The sequence below is a fragment of the Pteropus alecto genome, unplaced genomic scaffold, assembly GCF_000325575.1.
Source record: "Pteropus alecto unplaced genomic scaffold, ASM32557v1 scaffold8, whole genome shotgun sequence".
NCBI classification, from domain to species: Eukaryota; Metazoa; Chordata; class Mammalia; order Chiroptera; family Pteropodidae; genus Pteropus; species Pteropus alecto.
The window spans coordinates 22,065,151-22,081,764 of record NW_006494609.1 but is presented as its reverse complement, the minus strand read 5'-3'; the positions used below and the strand labels follow the sequence as shown (position 1 = coordinate 22,081,764).

General features: G+C 52.8%; 1 protein-coding gene and 1 long non-coding RNA gene across 14 annotated transcripts in view; both read right to left on the bottom strand.

The window, feature by feature from the left end:
• Positions 1-6: 6 nt before the first annotated feature.
• Positions 7-4,445, bottom strand: LOC112473639. The gene is made up of 3 exons (XR_003044076.1): positions 3,076-4,445; positions 1,938-2,983; positions 7-1,850 (listed from the first exon to the last, which is right to left on the bottom strand). It is a non-coding gene; the product is annotated as an uncharacterized LOC112473639 (long non-coding RNA).
• Positions 4,446-4,482: 37 nt separating this feature from the next.
• Positions 4,483-16,614, bottom strand: part of LOC112473686 — a 30,740-nt gene continuing 18,608 nt past the window's right edge. The window contains exons 1-6 of one of the 13 annotated variants that reach the window (XR_003044136.1): positions 11,819-14,005; positions 8,936-9,008; positions 8,130-8,205; positions 5,782-5,847; positions 5,491-5,568; positions 4,483-5,407 (exon numbers count right to left, since the gene is read on the bottom strand). Coding sequence is in view for 3 of the 13 variants with exons in the window: in XM_025042148.1 (XP_024897916.1) it covers positions 7,526-7,614; positions 8,130-8,205; positions 8,936-9,008; positions 11,819-11,934 (354 nt within the window). In the remaining 10 variants the exon portion in view is untranslated. Of the gene's footprint in view, positions 5,848-6,052; positions 8,206-8,289; positions 8,476-8,935; positions 9,009-11,818; positions 14,006-16,614 lie in introns of those variants that run through there. The other 12 variants (XR_003044140.1, XR_003044144.1, XR_003044145.1 and 9 more) reach the window with 12 other exon arrangements.

Here is a 16,614-nt window from a genome sequence, read left to right as displayed (position 1 = left end):
CAAATTGGTATTTTCCCTTCAAAAAAAAAAGTGATTAAAACAAAGTCACATTAAAATAAGTTATGTACAAAAACATCATACGCCTGCGACATGTTCATAAAAATTCCCATGATCGTCCAGCATCTGTCATTTTAATTTTTTCAGCGTACATCTTTGTCTTATCTGTTCTTTCAGAGGTTAACTCATTTCCCGTTTGCCCCGAGAACACTCGCCCAACCCTCGCGGGCAGCGGCGCTTGCGGCTGCAGCGTTTACCCCGAGATGACTCGCGGATTACAGCCCTAACCTCACCCCCAAAGTCTGCCACGAAACAGCTCGCTTTTGTTATTATTTTTGCATCGCTCTAGTATATCGATAGTCTTTGGAATCGAACGACATCATTCCATTTCTAGTGTTCTGTTTTTAATAGTAGTACTACTATTTACAAAATATAGTAATTCTCGATCGCCGAAAATGTTCAATCCTACAAAACATACATTCCTACGTGTGATGCTAAATTAACACTGGCAGCGAGCTGCCCTTTTTTCTTTCTAAACGGGAAATGGGTTAAACTTTGGAACACCAAGGAAGCGATTTAGTGTATATTTCTAGATTCTTCTAAAAATCTGAAAACCGTATTAAACATGTTTTTGTTCACATTTCTTTGTCATTTTTTGGTTTCACAGAACTTAATTTTTCACATTTACAGATTTACCTTAAAAACAAAATTATATGGTGATGCATTAAGTAAATTATTAATTCTCAGAATAGAAAAATAAAACACAACACTTGCCATCTGGTTAACCATCTGTTCCCACACCTTTAGAGGCTACCATTCCCTCCCGCTCCTGACCCTGACACCGCGTGCAGCGCATCCTTCGAGAAGGCATTTGATGATGAAAAGAGATCAACCGTGCAATATCTGCCATAAACAAAGCAAATACATCACGGACAACCTCCTTTCGAACATCTCAGACCAGCTTCTGCGACCCGGCGGCTCCTCCGGCTGCGGGGCGTCCTTCTGCAAAGGAAATCGAAGGTGAAGGTGTAACGTGGAGAACAGATGCCATTGAAGACATCGCGCTCCCTCTGGGCCTGCCTGGGACGCACCTGGGTGGTGCGGGGGACAGTGGTACTCCCTGAGCTTACCGGCACGGTTCAGGAGCCCTCCGATGGGGTTCGCTTCTGAAAGAGAACTGTACCTCTCATGTTTCCTCAGGCCTAAAACGAAGACATCAGGGAACAACTGGTCTTTACACAGGTGACTCAAAATCAGAGTCCCTTCCAGGAGGTCCTCTGGGCTGGAGAGGTTTTCTGAGGGTCCATGGGTCGGGTGGCACATGTCCTACACAGAACACGCAGCCTGCTTTCTCTCTGCAGCTCAGAAATCCTGGGAGGTGCTCCCACAGTTGTGCCTCTCCTGCGGCTGGCACCCTGTCATCTGCAAGGGTGTTACTTAGTGAGACAGGTTAACTGTGGTGCCACGTCCTGGCCACGCTTTCTTGACAGACTGCGGATGGACATGATGTGAAGACAGCTGCTTCTCTCCAAAGGTGCTTTGGCCTCTGGGGAGATCTCTGAAGGGAGGACAGGCCCTAGAGGATGGGAAGAGCAGGAGCCAACCACGATGCGGCCACCTGTGTGGCCAGCGAGGCCCAAGTGCCACAAGAGGGGCCGCTATCAGCATCTCTTCCCGGAAGTTGGTGCTGGGCTTCGGTGATGGGACATGATACTCCAACAGGAGGGCACCCGGATTTTCCATCAGAACTAAAGCAAAGAAACACGGAGAGTCTCCTGTCTAGCGCTGAAGTGCAGCTCCAAGCGTAACCCCGCAGCCTCCTGTCCTGGCCGACGCAGCCCCAGGAACGCCTCCTGGGGAAGAGAGATGTCAAGGGTTGGTGGACATCCAGGAAACCGTGACTGCCACTTGCACACTCTGGACAACGACTCGTCACTTACCCCAGAGAGTGCTGATGTCACAAGAGTCTCAGCTCAAGAGACCTGCCCTCTAAGTCGGATTTGATGCTGAAAAGAGATTGGCCAAGAACGATCTGTCACAAACAAAATGAATTCACCTGGGAAAACCTCTCTTCCAGGAGCACAGAGCAGAACCACCCACGGGTGCCCGCGGCAGCTCCTCCAGGAGGACGGCCTCGGCATGGACTGAACGTGGAGGCTGAGACACGGATGGCGGCGTCTTTCATGAGGCACCTTCTGCACTCACAGTCATTCGCTGATCCCGATGTGGGGGCGAAACCAACGTCACTTCTGTGTTGATGGCATCGAGGAGCACATCCCTCTGAGGCAGGACGAACCTGGAAGACATCAGGCTGGGGAGGGTCAGTCCCACTGAAATGACCGCTCTGGGAAAACCTCCCTCCCAGACCCACGGCGACCACTGCCTCCCACCACAGCCGGTGTCCCCAAACAATTCTACTGTGGATGGTTGGGTGACAGTCCACCAGGCGAGGTGTCACAGTTAAAATGCACACCTGGCAAGCACCCAAATCCATCTCTGGAGGGATGCGGGGGACAGCTTTCACTGACTGCTTGGTTTGGGTTGTTGTTACAGGTACTGTTTAGCTGTATTATTGTTTTTGGCTGCTCTCATCTGAGCTCCTTTCAAGTGCTGGGGACATTCTTCACCAGGGAACCCAGAAACATGGTGCAGTGGGGAGCTGGCATGCGACCGAGGCCTCATCAACTGTACCTGCGTGGGACTGAGGATGGCCGGACACTGAGTGTCCCTGAACCCGCCAACACACAGTGGACAAGGGGTGAATCCTCCATATACATACCAAGAGAGGCAGTGACACCAAAACCCCTTACCCAAGGTTCCACCGGGGCCAGGGAGCTCTTCAAGGTGATATGCGATACCGAAAAAGAAGTGCACCATGTTTGTTTCGTCACATATCAAGCGAAAATAACATGGGCAACTTCTTTTCAGGTACCAGAGGTCGGCTCTGAAGGACATCGTCTGCCTCGGCTCACCTCCGGCAGTGTACCTGGGTGTGAAGAGACACGGAGGGTTAGGCGTGGCGGCAGGGCCAAAATGCCCACCGAACGTGTGCCCGAAAGTGATGGGTTACACGCTTACCCTTTCCAGCAGGGCCACACATCTGGGGAGCCCTTGCAGACCAGGCTGAGCCTAAGCCCAGGGGCATTGTGCGGGCGTCATTGTGGATAAAGCAAAGCAATCCCAGATCCCCTCTGCTTCGGGATCCCAGGAAGTCTTCTTGGGCAGAATTCAATAATCAAGGCTGACGGGCTCCGCAATGTTTAGTATCAACTCCACAAATTGCTCGTTGAGAGCGTCATTTTGGGGAAAAGGGGGCGGTCCCAGACCCTGAAATGAAGTCTCCTCCATGAGTCAGTGGTTCCAGTAAGGCTCCTTCTTGACAGGTGGGAAACCAAGGATATCGAATTAGGTGTAACAAGCCACCGACACAGGATCAGCTCACTGCGAACCCATTTGTGTGTCTTGCACGGTCCTGACTCCTGTGTCCCTCCTTAATGGTGCTCCTGGTTCCTTTGAGGCACAATTTGATTCTAAAACACCAGCAGTTCAGCATGACTTGTGACAAATCAGCAAACCCATCACAGAACGCCAAAGAACAGCAGGGACAAAGAAATGCTATCTTCCCTCAAGTCAGCACCACTTCCAGGAAGCCCTCCCAGGGAGAGAGGGACTCCATGTGAATGGGTCAGTGGACATGCTCTGGAGTCCACCATCCTTCAGGTCTCTGGGAGAGGGGCCCACGCCAACGGCCCTTCCCTGGACACAAAACACATTAATAATGCACGACTTGTCATTTATAGATTAGACTGCCAGGACAATACTTTTGAAGTACACACAAAGTAAGAACACCAGAAAAAGTCATTTTTTGCCAAGGACACCTTACATAGTACATCGAGGACAGCTCACAGGAGAGACACACATCACTGAAAAAAAAAAAAATGCAGGTTTTCCAATCACCACTGTGCTGTGGTGTCATCTGTTTATATTCCAAGTAACACAGAATGCAACTCAAACTGGCTTGAACAATAAAGTGCTTTACAGGCTTTATATAACTGATAGGCTAGCACAACTGAAAAGTGCAAAGACAGGGCAAGCTTCAAGCAGGGTTTGATCGGGGGTTCAAACAACGTCCGCTAGATCTGGGTCCTCTCCTGACTCCCCAGCATGGTACAGCCTCCCTCTCTGGGTCTGCACAGCTCCCTCGTGCAGGCGCCCAGGCTTGCTCCTCCCAATCTGCGGAAGCATCAGAGCTCACGCTATCAGGCCACGTGGCTGCGGGAACATAGAGGGAACTCTGACTGCGCTCGCCTAAGTGGAAGAAATACTTCCTTTCCCAGAAGCCTCAGCAAACGACTCCTTGGATTTCATTGGCTCAGGGGAGTTAGAGGCCCACCTTTGAACCAATCACAGCAGCAAGAGGGGGTGGGGATAAAGGGGTCACTCAACCTTGGGCTAGTGCGTGAATGCGTGCGTGCGCGAATGCGTGCGTGCGCATGCGCGCGTGTAGGGGCGGGGTTTTAAATCCAACCCAAGCCACACGGCGGGAAGAAGGGAGCGTTCATGAAAGAAATCGGGGGAAACTGAGGCAGAGAGAAAGGATTTAGCAAAAATCTTGACCGAAATCTACAAGTGCCAACGTGCCCTCCCTGAAATCGGCCCCCGAACTAAGAAGTCTTCAAGGCAGCATTGGATACTGAAAAAGAAGTGCACCGCGAATGTTTCGTCACAAATAAAGCGAAAAAGACACGGGCAACTTCTCACTAAGTACCGCACGTCAGAACCGCTGGGCGGCGCTGCTTCTCCGAGGCGGGCATCACTTCCGGCGGACTTCCTGAGAGCAAATGGGTCCTACCAGGGCTCGGGGCAACAAGCCTTCAAGCAATGGGGACCAGAGAAAGGTTTAATGTTTGTCAGAAACACAGAAGGTGGCTCATGGACAACGCCGCCTCGAATGAAACAGAATGGCCTTGGGCCCTGACTGTGTCACCTCTGCTGGCCTGCCTCAGCTCCGCGAAGTGTTCCCGTGGCAGAAAGGACAGTACAGGTTGATGAGTTATGAATGAATGATGAATGAAAGCCACGTTCCCAGTGGCCCATGCGGACGACTGACCCAGTGGCTCCACATCTTCACCCATCCCCACACCCACACCCTCACCATGACCTCCTCACAGATGGAGTATCCATCCCACCCCTTGGCCTTGGCCATGTGATTTTTCTTTGGCCAAAGGTAAGTGGGCAGAAATGTGCCAGTTCTAAGTTTCACTCTTAAGTACCCCTGGGTTTCCACTTACTTTCTTGTGCCTCTGCCATCGCCATGAGAACAATGTGCCAGCCAGCCAGCCCAAGAGGAGGGTGACAGGTTGAGTCCTACCTTCACCCCCCAAAGTAGGCTTCATCCCCAGAAGTCGTCCTGGGTATAGAAGGGCTATCTGAGATCAGCGGACCAGCAGACACACACACTAAACAGAACACGTGCTCTCAGGAGGAACATACCTTCACTGACAATGGCTCCAACGTCCCTTCTCTAAAGTTGGTGTCACATCCGGAATACGTCTCAGGCAGGATCTGACACTGAAAAGCATCCAATCTATTTGAGTCTTTAATTCATAAGTCAAGCAAAGCTGGACAATAGACACAGAGATGACGACAAAGCCTCTTTCCCCAAGTAATGATCATGGACTTAAAATCCATCTAGGGAGAGGCTGGATCCTAGGTAGCAATGACCCAGAAGGGGCACATCAAAACCACATTGTGACGTCCTCAGTCCCCCATCCATCCACTCACTGATAGTGCTGCAGACACCAATGGCCCATTTCATATCCAGAAAATCCTCCGGAGCGATATTTACTACTGAAAAGAGATGGGCCATGTGACATTCATCATCAGCCTCTCATCAAACGGGAGATAGCACAGGATATAGTGATGTCACAACAAAAGATGCTCCACCCCAACACACACATACCTCCCAATGGCCCATTTCATATCCAGAAAATCCTCCGGAGTGATATTTACTACTGAAAAGAGATGGGCCACGTGACATTCATCATCAGCCTCTCATCAAACAGGGGAGATAGCACAGAATATAGTGATGTCGCAACAAAAGATGCTCCACCCCAACACACACATACCCCTAAACCCTCTGGAGGATAGAATGGACCCCTGAACTGGCCGTGCTGTGGGGGTGGACTTTTTCCTTGGCGGGGACACTGGTACCAAGGCCTCTTCCCTGACACTTTCCAGCTTCCTGGGCAGGATCTGACACTAAAATATCTTATCCTGATGATTGTTTATGTTTATTTAAAAAATGCAGGAGGGGTGCCCCCCAAAGGGCAACCTTTCTTTAAATAGTGTAGATTCATACTGGCCCCAAATCTTCCTCCATCTTTTCCAAAGTTGTCATGTGTGTCAAGATGTCATCCCACAGATGGATTGGGTGCTGATGGATAGTCAAACGGGTGACCTACATCACAAATGAAGTGCATGTCACCAGTCTACCATCCCCTCAACTACCCTGGAAAGTGGCTGGTACTACTGTCCCTTCAGTGACACTGCTGCTTGTCCAGAAAGCCATCCGAGCAGGACCTCACAACGAAGAGCCACCACCCACAAGGAGTCATAAGTAAATCAACACCCGTGAGTAGCCTCCCTTCACCACAGGGACACGAGGCCTTCCCAACCCGGCTTCCCATCCATGGGAGGCCTGGGTCCTCAGGACCACACACTACCCTGATCCCTGCACCGTGACATATGTCACAGAGTCTGCCTTCCTTGCATCTACTCAAAGCTGGCAACGTCCCTTCCCTGAAGGCCACATTGGGAACAGGAAGTGCCTCCAGGGTGGGATTTGATACTAAAAAAGAGGTTTCCCATGTATGTTTCATCATAAATAAAGAGAATACAACACGGACAACCTCTCCTTCGAGTATCGAAGGTCAGCACTGATCAAAAACAAGTAAAAATAACATAAAAACCAAAAATAAAACTGCCGAATTTTCACAAATGGTGTAGTCAGCTCCAGGTTTTCCTGAGTCTACACTGCCCTGGGTAGACCTCCCGCAGTGCTTTCTGGGGGTCGGCCAACATATCCTTTAAGACTTGGTACTGACTGGATGCAGGCCACCCATGAAATATCTTCTACCAACACAGAGAGCATTTATGTGCAACCTCTCTCCAGGTATCATAGTTTTCCTGATGGTGGAACCAGTTTCCTTCTGGAAAAGCCCCCAGCAATGGTTTGTATCTCAAGGTCAGTGTGTCAGGTATGAGTCAGCGAGTAAGTGGGACATTTTGTGGTCAGGAGGCAGGTGACGTGGTCTGCCGTGGCTGACACCCAGCCCCTGCGTGGAAGTGTCTGGGAGCCCAGACAATCTTCCAGGCACAGTGTGGTTCTAAAAACAGATGTCGGGGACCGGGTTAGTTGTAAGTAAAGTGAATGCCACGACGGAATAAAAACAAATATCCTGAAGTCAGTTCGCCAAATGTTTGTACCAGCTCTGAGTCGGCTTCTCTGTTTTGCTATAAAATACCTTTAATCACAGTTTTTTCGTTGTGGGGGAAATGTTGCTATCCACAGACGTTTTTTCATTTCAGTAGAATGATCGGTCAACCCTGACAGCACTGGGAAGATAGGAACCCAAAATCAAGGGGAAGAAAGTTCCAGGTTTCCTCTTACAGAGTTACGCATTTGCGCCCTCCCCGCTCTCCCGAGCTGGCCGCTAGGGCAGAGGACAAAGAATCGCTGCGTATGCTGCGTCCCTACACCCTTGCAGTCTCTCCTCTGACTCCTGCTTAACCACCAGAGCGCCCAGTCTGCCAGAACCCAGCGGCCACCTGCCCTGGAGACGACAGAGGCAGTGGCGCACTTGCCACGGTCCCGTTTCCTTGTCTTTCTCGCCCTTGCTCTCAAGGCTCTTTTCAAGTAGAAGGAACGATGTTTGGGCCTCAGCTGATACGAAAGGCAGGCTATGCCAGGCGTCCATGCCACCGCACCTGGTCTGGCTCTCATCAAAGTGGGGATGGAGTGGGAAAACCTGGCCCTTTTTGAGGACTCAATGCCGCTTTCTAAACGCCATACAAAAGAGCCCAGAGTCATGGCCTACTGCCATCAAAACAGATGTACATCTGTATCCTACCTCTGTGCCTTGGCTTTAGAGCTGGCCAGGAGCCGCTTCCTTTCCCGGAGCTCGGCGTCACCTCCACAAAGTCCTCCTGAAAAGGAATGGCAGGAGCGTTAGGGTCAGACATGACATGCAGAGCGAGAGAGCGAGGAAGCATACCTCTTGGCTCACTCACCCTGGATGGGGGTGACAAGTTCTGTCGTGCAGGAAGTGTTCCCAGCCAGTTTTTGATACTGCAGGAGTCGGCAGGAATGATTTGTTGTAAAAGAAACGAACATGCCTAAGGACAGCTGTCTTCGAGGGCCAGAGAGAGGGACCATCGATGGCAACACAGCCTCCTCCCTGACATCGGCACCACCTCCTAAGAATGGGTGGGAGAGTGGACCAGGCGTAAAGCACGTGGCCTACAGTCAGCTATGTGCTCACTGCTCCTTGCCCAGGGTCGATGACAAAGCCTTTCCCCTAACTTTGTGGAACATCAAGCATTCCTTCAGACTTCAAATAAATCGACTCCAGAATTCTGGTTAGAAATAAAGAGGTCCGACCAATTCCAGGGACCCCCAATGTCTCATCTGGATCTCAGAACTAGCGTTTCTTCCCAAAGATGTCATGACGTCCAGAACATCCTTTCAGAATAAACTAGAAGCTGATGGGCAGTGTTCGAGGCCACCAATGCTGTCTGTCCAGGGCATGACCTCCACGCCCATCACTGATGGTGGCAAAGACCATCCATCTTTCCAAAGTGAGGCTAGATACTGAACTAGGCTGGCCGTGTGTCATTTATCAGAAGCAAGAAAAAAATGCAGCTACAGGTAACCTACCTGCACAGTCCGGCACAGAGCTGTCGTGGGACTGCCATCTTCCTCCAGGTGGGCAACGGCTTGGGAAGTCCTCCTAAGAATGGATCAGAGAGTGAAGGTTAATAGAATAGGCGATAAAGGCCAGAACTGAGATGGGCTTTGTGGTCAGCCATTTATTCATAGCCACGGTCCCCCTTCCCTGAAGCTGGGGTCTGGACCACAGGGCCTCCAAGAGGGGATCCGATACTGGAAAAGGGGTTAACTAGGTGTGTTTCGTCCTCGTTAAAGAAACACACCTAGAAAACCTCCCTCCAGGTACCACCGATTAACACGGACATGAATACCACTAATTCTTCCCCAGACTTGACATTCAGTCCTGGATGTCCTGTTAATATGGGCTGGACACTGACGTTAGTAGAACAGGTGACGTTAGTCATACACCTAAGGCATAGGCCCTGTGGTCAACCACTCACTTCTGTCCACTGGATGGGAGCTGACAGTAACAGTGACACCCTTCCCTGAAGCTGGGACCTGGACCAGAGGGCCTCCAAGATGGGATCTGATACTGGAAAAGAGGTTAACCAGGTGTGTTTCATCCTCATTAAAGAAACAGAAACCCAGAAAACCTCTCTTCAGGTACCACGAATTAACACTGCAAGACCACCACGGATTCTCCCCTAGATTCGCCACTCAGCCCTAGTCCTAGACATCCCGTTAACATGGAAACGGATACTGTGCATTAGTCGCTTCGCTGGCATAAGCTGTTAGTTGCACGCATGCTGTCCATCAACCATCCATCCAAGTACCCAGTGGAGCAGACCCCAATGGCCGCCTGCACGTCCCGAAGTCAGCATCAAGGACAGAGGGTGGTGATACGACAGAAGCCTGGTCACAAGAGCTGTCACACTTATGGTTAAGCCCATCAGGACAAACTTTTCTCAATTGCCATAGAGAGACACAGATGGCCCAAGTAAAGGCTGGCTACCCCAAAGGCCCTCCCCGGGACTCCCTAGGTACTGAGGTGCGATGGCCCAGCGACCTGTGTCGTAAAAACAGTGCACGCACTCTGGTCAGCTGACCACTCGAGTACTTTGGGGTGGTGCAGACAGCATGCCCCTTCCCACGAACTTGGGTGGCCTCGCACCTGGGAAGCCCTCCAAGGAAAGAGATCCTACTGCAAATAAGTTCAAGTTTGTCACATCTGGCACAAGTGCAGCGAACGCCTTGCAGATGCTCCTTCTTCCAGTCCAGCTGAGCACGGCTGGCCCGGGTTTCCTGTCTCCTTCCCCAAAGCTGGCACTTCTTCCGGAAGATCTCCAAGGGGGGAATTAGATACTGAGGGTTAGTGGACCAGGTCACAAACGGCACGAATAAAGCGTGTGCTCTCTGGTCAACCATCTCATGTATCCAGGCACGTGCTGATGCCACTCTCCTCGTCCACAAGTTACCCCTGCACTCGAAGCCGCCACGCCAGAGTGGTTTCGCTGAGAAGGCTGCTACACGTGAGTCATCCTCCCACGAGACAAACACATCGCGACCCCCGCTGAGGTGCACCGAGAGCAGAGCTAGGTCCCCACCCCGCGGCCGGTGTTAGCTCCAGGAAAGCTTGCGAGGCGGGATTAGATACCGCAAAGAGGTCGACCGTGTAATGTGCGCCATAAATAAAGCGAACGCGCCACGGACCACCTCTCTCCAAGTACCAAGCAGCAGCAGTACTGATACGAGGACAGTGGCTCTTCCTCAAAGCTGACAGCGCCTGCTGGAAGTCTTCCGAGGCGAGATGTGATATCGAGAAGAAGCAGACCATGTGTCCTACGTCATAAATAAAGCGTACACACCACGGTCAACCGCATCTCCAAATACCGTGAAGTGATGCTCACCCTGACTCTCTTCCCTTAATTTGGCATCACCTCCAGGAAGCCCTAGCAATGTGCCCCACAAATGATCGGCAATCAGCAAACGTGACAACGACCACGAACCCACGTCCGATGCCACTACCACCTCCGGAAATGCCGTGTAAGGCCAAGATCGGGTGCTAAGTATTGGTTGGGGGACCAAAACGGCCAGTGTCATAAAGAAAGCACGTGGTTTCCAGCCAGTCACCTGGTGACCACCGCCAGATAGCGCCTGTCGCACAGGCCCTGCTCTCAAGTTGGCATGGCCTCCAGGGAAGTCCCCTTAAAGGTGACCGATGCTGAGAGTTAGTGAACCACGTTACATACATCGTCAACGGGACGTGTGCTCTCTGGTCTACCACCTCCCCACATACTGCGGAGTGGTGCTGAAGCCAGACCAGCGTGTCTCCCGCGAAGGTGGCTTTGCCTCTGGGAAGCCCTCTGCGACTGAATTTGATATTGAGAAGACGTGGACCATATTACATACGACACAGAGATAGCGCATGTCCTATGGTCAACCATCTTTTCAGGTACCGTGGAGGGGGCTGACGTCGGAACCGGCGTCTCTTTCCTCTCGTTAGCATCACCTTCAGGAAGCCCTCTGAGGCTAGATGCAGTATTGAGAAGAGGCCACCATGCAAAGGCTGCTAGAGATGCAGTGGACGCAGCACAGAGAAACCCCTGGAGGACCCAGAGTGGAGATGACGCCAGAACGGACGCAATGCCTGAGACTTAGTATCGCCTACAGCGGCCCCCCGGGTGCGTTTGCTGTTATGAAAAGGTGGCCCAGGGAGCATGCGTTGTAAGTAAAACATATGAAGCATGGTCGACTTCTACTAAGTACCCCAAAGCGGTACTGGTGCCAGAACCGGTACCTCGTCTCCGGAGGCTGACGTGACCTCCCTGGAGACCTTCATTCACAGCTGAATCTGATACGGGAAAGAAGCGGACCATGTCACATACGCTGTTAATAAGATACATGCAGTGCGGTCCAACCCTCTCCAGGTACCGTGAGGTTGGTGCCGACGTCAGAACCGTGCTCCGACTTGACTCTGAGGCCGGCGGCATCTTCGGTAAGTCCTCCGAGGCTGGCTGGAGGTGGGGAGGAAGGGGGCCACGCAACATGTTTCGTCTGTAAGCGTACGTGCGGGGCCAGTCAGACCTTCGCGTTGGGTCAAGGTCGAGTCCAGACCCAGGGCATCTTCCCGAGATGACTAGACTCGATATGGAAAAAAGATAGACTGTACACGCATCGTCAATGAAAACAACGAGTCAGTGTCTTCAGTACCTGGAGTGGCCTCATCTCACGCACACCCAGATCTGCCTCTGCGTGGGCACTTGGTCCTGAAGCCATCTGAGGACGGCTTGGAGGCTGACAAGAGGCAGAACGTGTGACATCTCTCCTTCGTAAACGTGGCGACACTGACCACCGTTTCTTCAAGGGGCGACGTGCCAACGTGGAAGCGGGACACCTTCCTAGAGGTTGCCATTGTCCTAAGGAAGCCCTCGGAGGCTGCGTTTGACACTGAGGAGAAGACTGTGTCGCAAGCATTAACAGATTAAGCACACATCAAACAGTCTACCATTCTGCCAAGTACCATGGAGAAGGAGTGCCGAGGCCGGTGTCGCTTCTCTGCTTCGGGCTCTCTCCAGCGTGGTTTGGATGGCTGGGCTGGATACCAAGAAGCGGTTTACCGTCCCACATACATACTCAAAATGTATGTGGGACGGTAAACCATTTCTTCAAGTACCGCACGAAGGCAGTGATGACCGGAAGAAGGCTCACGTCCACGAAGCTGCCTCTGGGGACCTCTTCAAGGCTGCATTTGATGCTGAGAAGAAGCAGGTCATGGTGGATACTAGACAAGAGCTGTGTAGTCAACCATGTCCTTGAATGCCACAGAGCAGCACCGATCCCAGAAAGAAGCAAGATCTCCTCCCCAGAGATGGCGAGACTTCCCGAGGCAGAACTTGGTATAAGAAGGGCGAGAGTACGTCATTTCGCGTCATGCAGAAAAGAACATGCCCCACAGAAAGCCATCTCTTCGAGTGTCATGGAGAGGCCTGCCGTTGGGTCCAGTGGCACCTCCCTGAAGATGGCGTCGTTTCCAGGAGCCTCGAGGATGGATTTGATACTGAGGGTTAGTGGACCGTGTTACATACGTCACAGATAAAGCGTACGCTATACGGTCTACTATCTCTCCAAGTACCACACAGGGACGCCGAGGACAGAGGTTGAGGACGCGTCCAGAAACCCTTCCAGAGCTGGGGAGATCAGAGGGCAGGTCGAGCACAACACATGCATCATGCGACAAGCACACACAGGTAGGAGTCTTGTCTCCACTGTCGGGAGCTGACGCTGACGCTGGAACTGGCGGTTTATCCCCCAAGCTGGCAACTCCTCCAGGAAGCCCTCCAAGGCTGTACGTCCCACTGAGCAGAAGTGGACGATGTTACGGATTTCATCATTCCAGAAATACTGATTAAGTGCCTACTATGCGCCAGGCACCACGCTGGGTCTGAGGGAATGGATGAGTGGGCATAGCGGGGGGGTGGGCATGGTATGTGGCTAACAGAACTGTGTGAGGGGTGGTGAGCAAAATGAGAAATATAAGACGGCCTGTGTGCAGCCAGGAAGAACCACCGTCTAGTTACACCGAGCAGGCCAAGCAAATGGTCTCGGGGCCTGTGAAGCCCAGGGTGTGAGCTCTGGTTTGGGGCATACAAAATTACGCCACAGGAAAGACTGACGGCCGTCTCGGCCTCAAAGTCAGGGGCGTTTCCAGGAGGTCCTCTCAGGCTGGACTGGATTTGCGCAGTAACCACCAGGCCATCGGCGTAAACAAAGTAGACGCTCTTTTTGGTCAATGGACTCCCTGAGGCCAGGACCTCCGTCTCATCCCGATCTTGGCACTGCCTCCGGGAAACCCTCTGAGATTGAACTTAATATGGACCAGAGGTGGACACTAGTACAAACAAACGGACTTCAACATAGGGAAATATCTCTTCAATAGCACACAGCGTGACCGAGGCTGGACTGGCGGGTTCCCCTGGAGGTGACATCAGTTCCATGAGGCCCTCCAAAGCTGGCCAGGCTACCGGGAAGTGGCGGACCGTGTCATAGAAATCTTTCCTTGTGCATATGCCACAGGGCAAACCACGTCTTCGAGTATCATGGCTGAGGCTGGAACCGAAGTCTTTGCCCGCAACTTGCATCACCCCCAGAACCCCCCCGCCCCCCCGAGGATGCAGTTAATAGGCCTTGTCGCACAGTTCGGACGTCAAACATAGGCAATGGGATTTACCACGGAGCCGCGCGGAGCTAAACCCAGCGTTCTCTTCCCTCACGTTGGCAACACCTCCGGGGTGCCCTCCGAGGATGGATTGGATACTGAGAGTTAGTGGACCATGTTACATAGGTCAAAAATCACAAAGCCTACGTTCCATAGTCTACCATCTCTTCAGGAACCATGGAGTGGTGCTGACCCCAGAACCAGGGCTTGTCCCTGAAGTTGGTGTCACGTCCAGAAAGCTTCCTGAGGCCTGACTGGCATGGGAAGCAGGCACGTGGTGAACATAGACAACCCCCTCCTCAAGCGTGGGGGAGCAGCGCTGATGGGGAAGAGGCGCCTCTACCCTGAAGCAGCGTCCCGCGCACCGCCCCCCCGCCACCCCGCCAGGAAGGCCACGCCAACTCGGAAAGATGGAGACGAGGCGAACCACGCAACATGGACCATGCTTTGGCCATTCACGCGGTCAGCCATCTCTTATCAAAGTACAGGGCAGTGGTTTGCTCTGGCACGGCAGAACTAGGAGCTCGCGCTGATGGGGAAGAGGCGCCTCTACCCTGAAGCAGCGTCCCGCGCACCGCCCCCCCGCCACCCCGCCAGGAAGGCCACGCCAACTCGGAAAGATGGAGACGAGGCGAACCACGCAACATGGACCATGCTTTGGCCATCACGCGGTCAGCCATCTCTTAATCAAAGTACAGGGCAGTGGTTTGCTCTGCACGGCAGAACTAGGAGCTCTTATGGCAGAGCTCATATGTGAAAGGAGGTCCCTCAACCTCTGGACGACGACCCACCCAGGCTCATGTAAGCTATGACAGTCCTCGCCATACACCGCACCGCCCTTATATACACTCAAACCATAGAACCGGGCGGTCAGTGAGCCCTGGCAGCTCCCTCCCATCATCCCCCCTCCTCCAAGAGGCCCTCTTTGGGTCTCTCCATCCCCCGCTCGTAGCCCAACTGTCAATGCCACCACGCCATATGAACGGGACGCATAGCCGAGAGATCGGCTGGAGTCCCAGGCAAGGGGAAGGGCAGGTTCCCGCTGGTGGGAGGGCATGGCTATCCTCCAAAGTCTCGACGCCCAGTGCAGAGCGTGTCATCCTCCTGCTCACGATGCACTTGTTAAAGACCAAACTCCTCGGAACAGCCTTCAGCCTTCGCCCCCATCCTCTTCCCTGCTCCCCGAGCCCTGACATCACCTGAGGCCTTTGCATCCCCGGAACCCCCCACAGCACCTTGCCTGCGCCTTGCCTCCAAGCCCAATCACAGTTTCCATGTGGCGAGTCATAGAAAGAAGCTCATGTTTATTAGCTACTCATGAGGCGCTGGAGCTAGAACTCTGAATAAAAACATGGTGTCTGCCCTCCTGCAGCTTCCAGCCTAGCAGGGGAGAGCCACGTGGAAATGATTACTGCAGAGCATTGCTCTCAAAATTAAAAGAGGCCAAAGGGTTGTGAGGAGCAGGGAGCATTTAATAAGAAAATCTGACCAATAGGGGAGGTGAGGCTTCTCAGAAGAAGTTTAGAATAAAAGATGAAGGATGAGGAGACTAAGCCACAGAGAGAGGAGATGAGTGGGCGGCGCAGAGGGGAGGCGGAGGACTGGATGGGGACCACACAAACGGAGCATGGGCCGGACAGGGCACAGAACCCAGAAAGAGTGGACTGGATGGACGCTGACCAGATGTTGCGCGGACCAGGTAGATGGCTCGTGGACCGCAAGGATGCTCATGCACCAGGCAGGTGGAGCATGGTCTGAATGAAGGATGATAAACAACGGAGCCTCCCCGCGAATGGGAAGTCAAGAGCGTGCTAATGATGACAGCGAAGAGCTAGGTGGGGAGTAGGTCATTCAGAGCCGTACAACGAAGGCTGGAGATGACAGATGTGTCCTCATCCAAGCCAGAGTCCTGCTTAGCTGATACAAGACAGGAGTTTCTTGTTTCCATAAGGTATTTCTTGCAGATGTGTAAAGAGGGCGCTGCTGGGGGCAAGAGAGGGGGCGGACGGGAGTCCAAGGAACGGAGACCGGCGCCCTGGGTAGGGTAGGAGGCACGGGAATGGGGAGAGGGGGGCGTGTTTGTCAGGAAGACGAGCATGAGAGACGACGGCGTGGCCCAGGTGCGGGTGAGGCGTGGTGACCCCAGTGAGAAAATGGCAAGGATCTATGTCAATGTCTGGCGTGGAAGCTGGGAAACGGTGGGTCAGCACTGGGCTGGGCGGCACCGAACGAGAAACGATGGGTGGTGGGGAAGTGGGAACTTCATCTGGGGCACATCGAGTTTGACGTGCCGGTGAGAAATCCTTGTGGAGACACTGAGCCCACAATCCGACAGAGGTCGTTGGTGATTTCAGTGACAGCTCTTTCGGTGGCATAGCAGAATCAAGCCAAATAACGCAGTCAAAATGGCGGTCAGGGTAAGACCCCTGAGAGCTGGAGGACGGCGCCCAAGGATCAGGGGGCAGCGGGCCATGGGCCAGCGGCAGGCTGCTTCCTCCACCACCCACCAGGA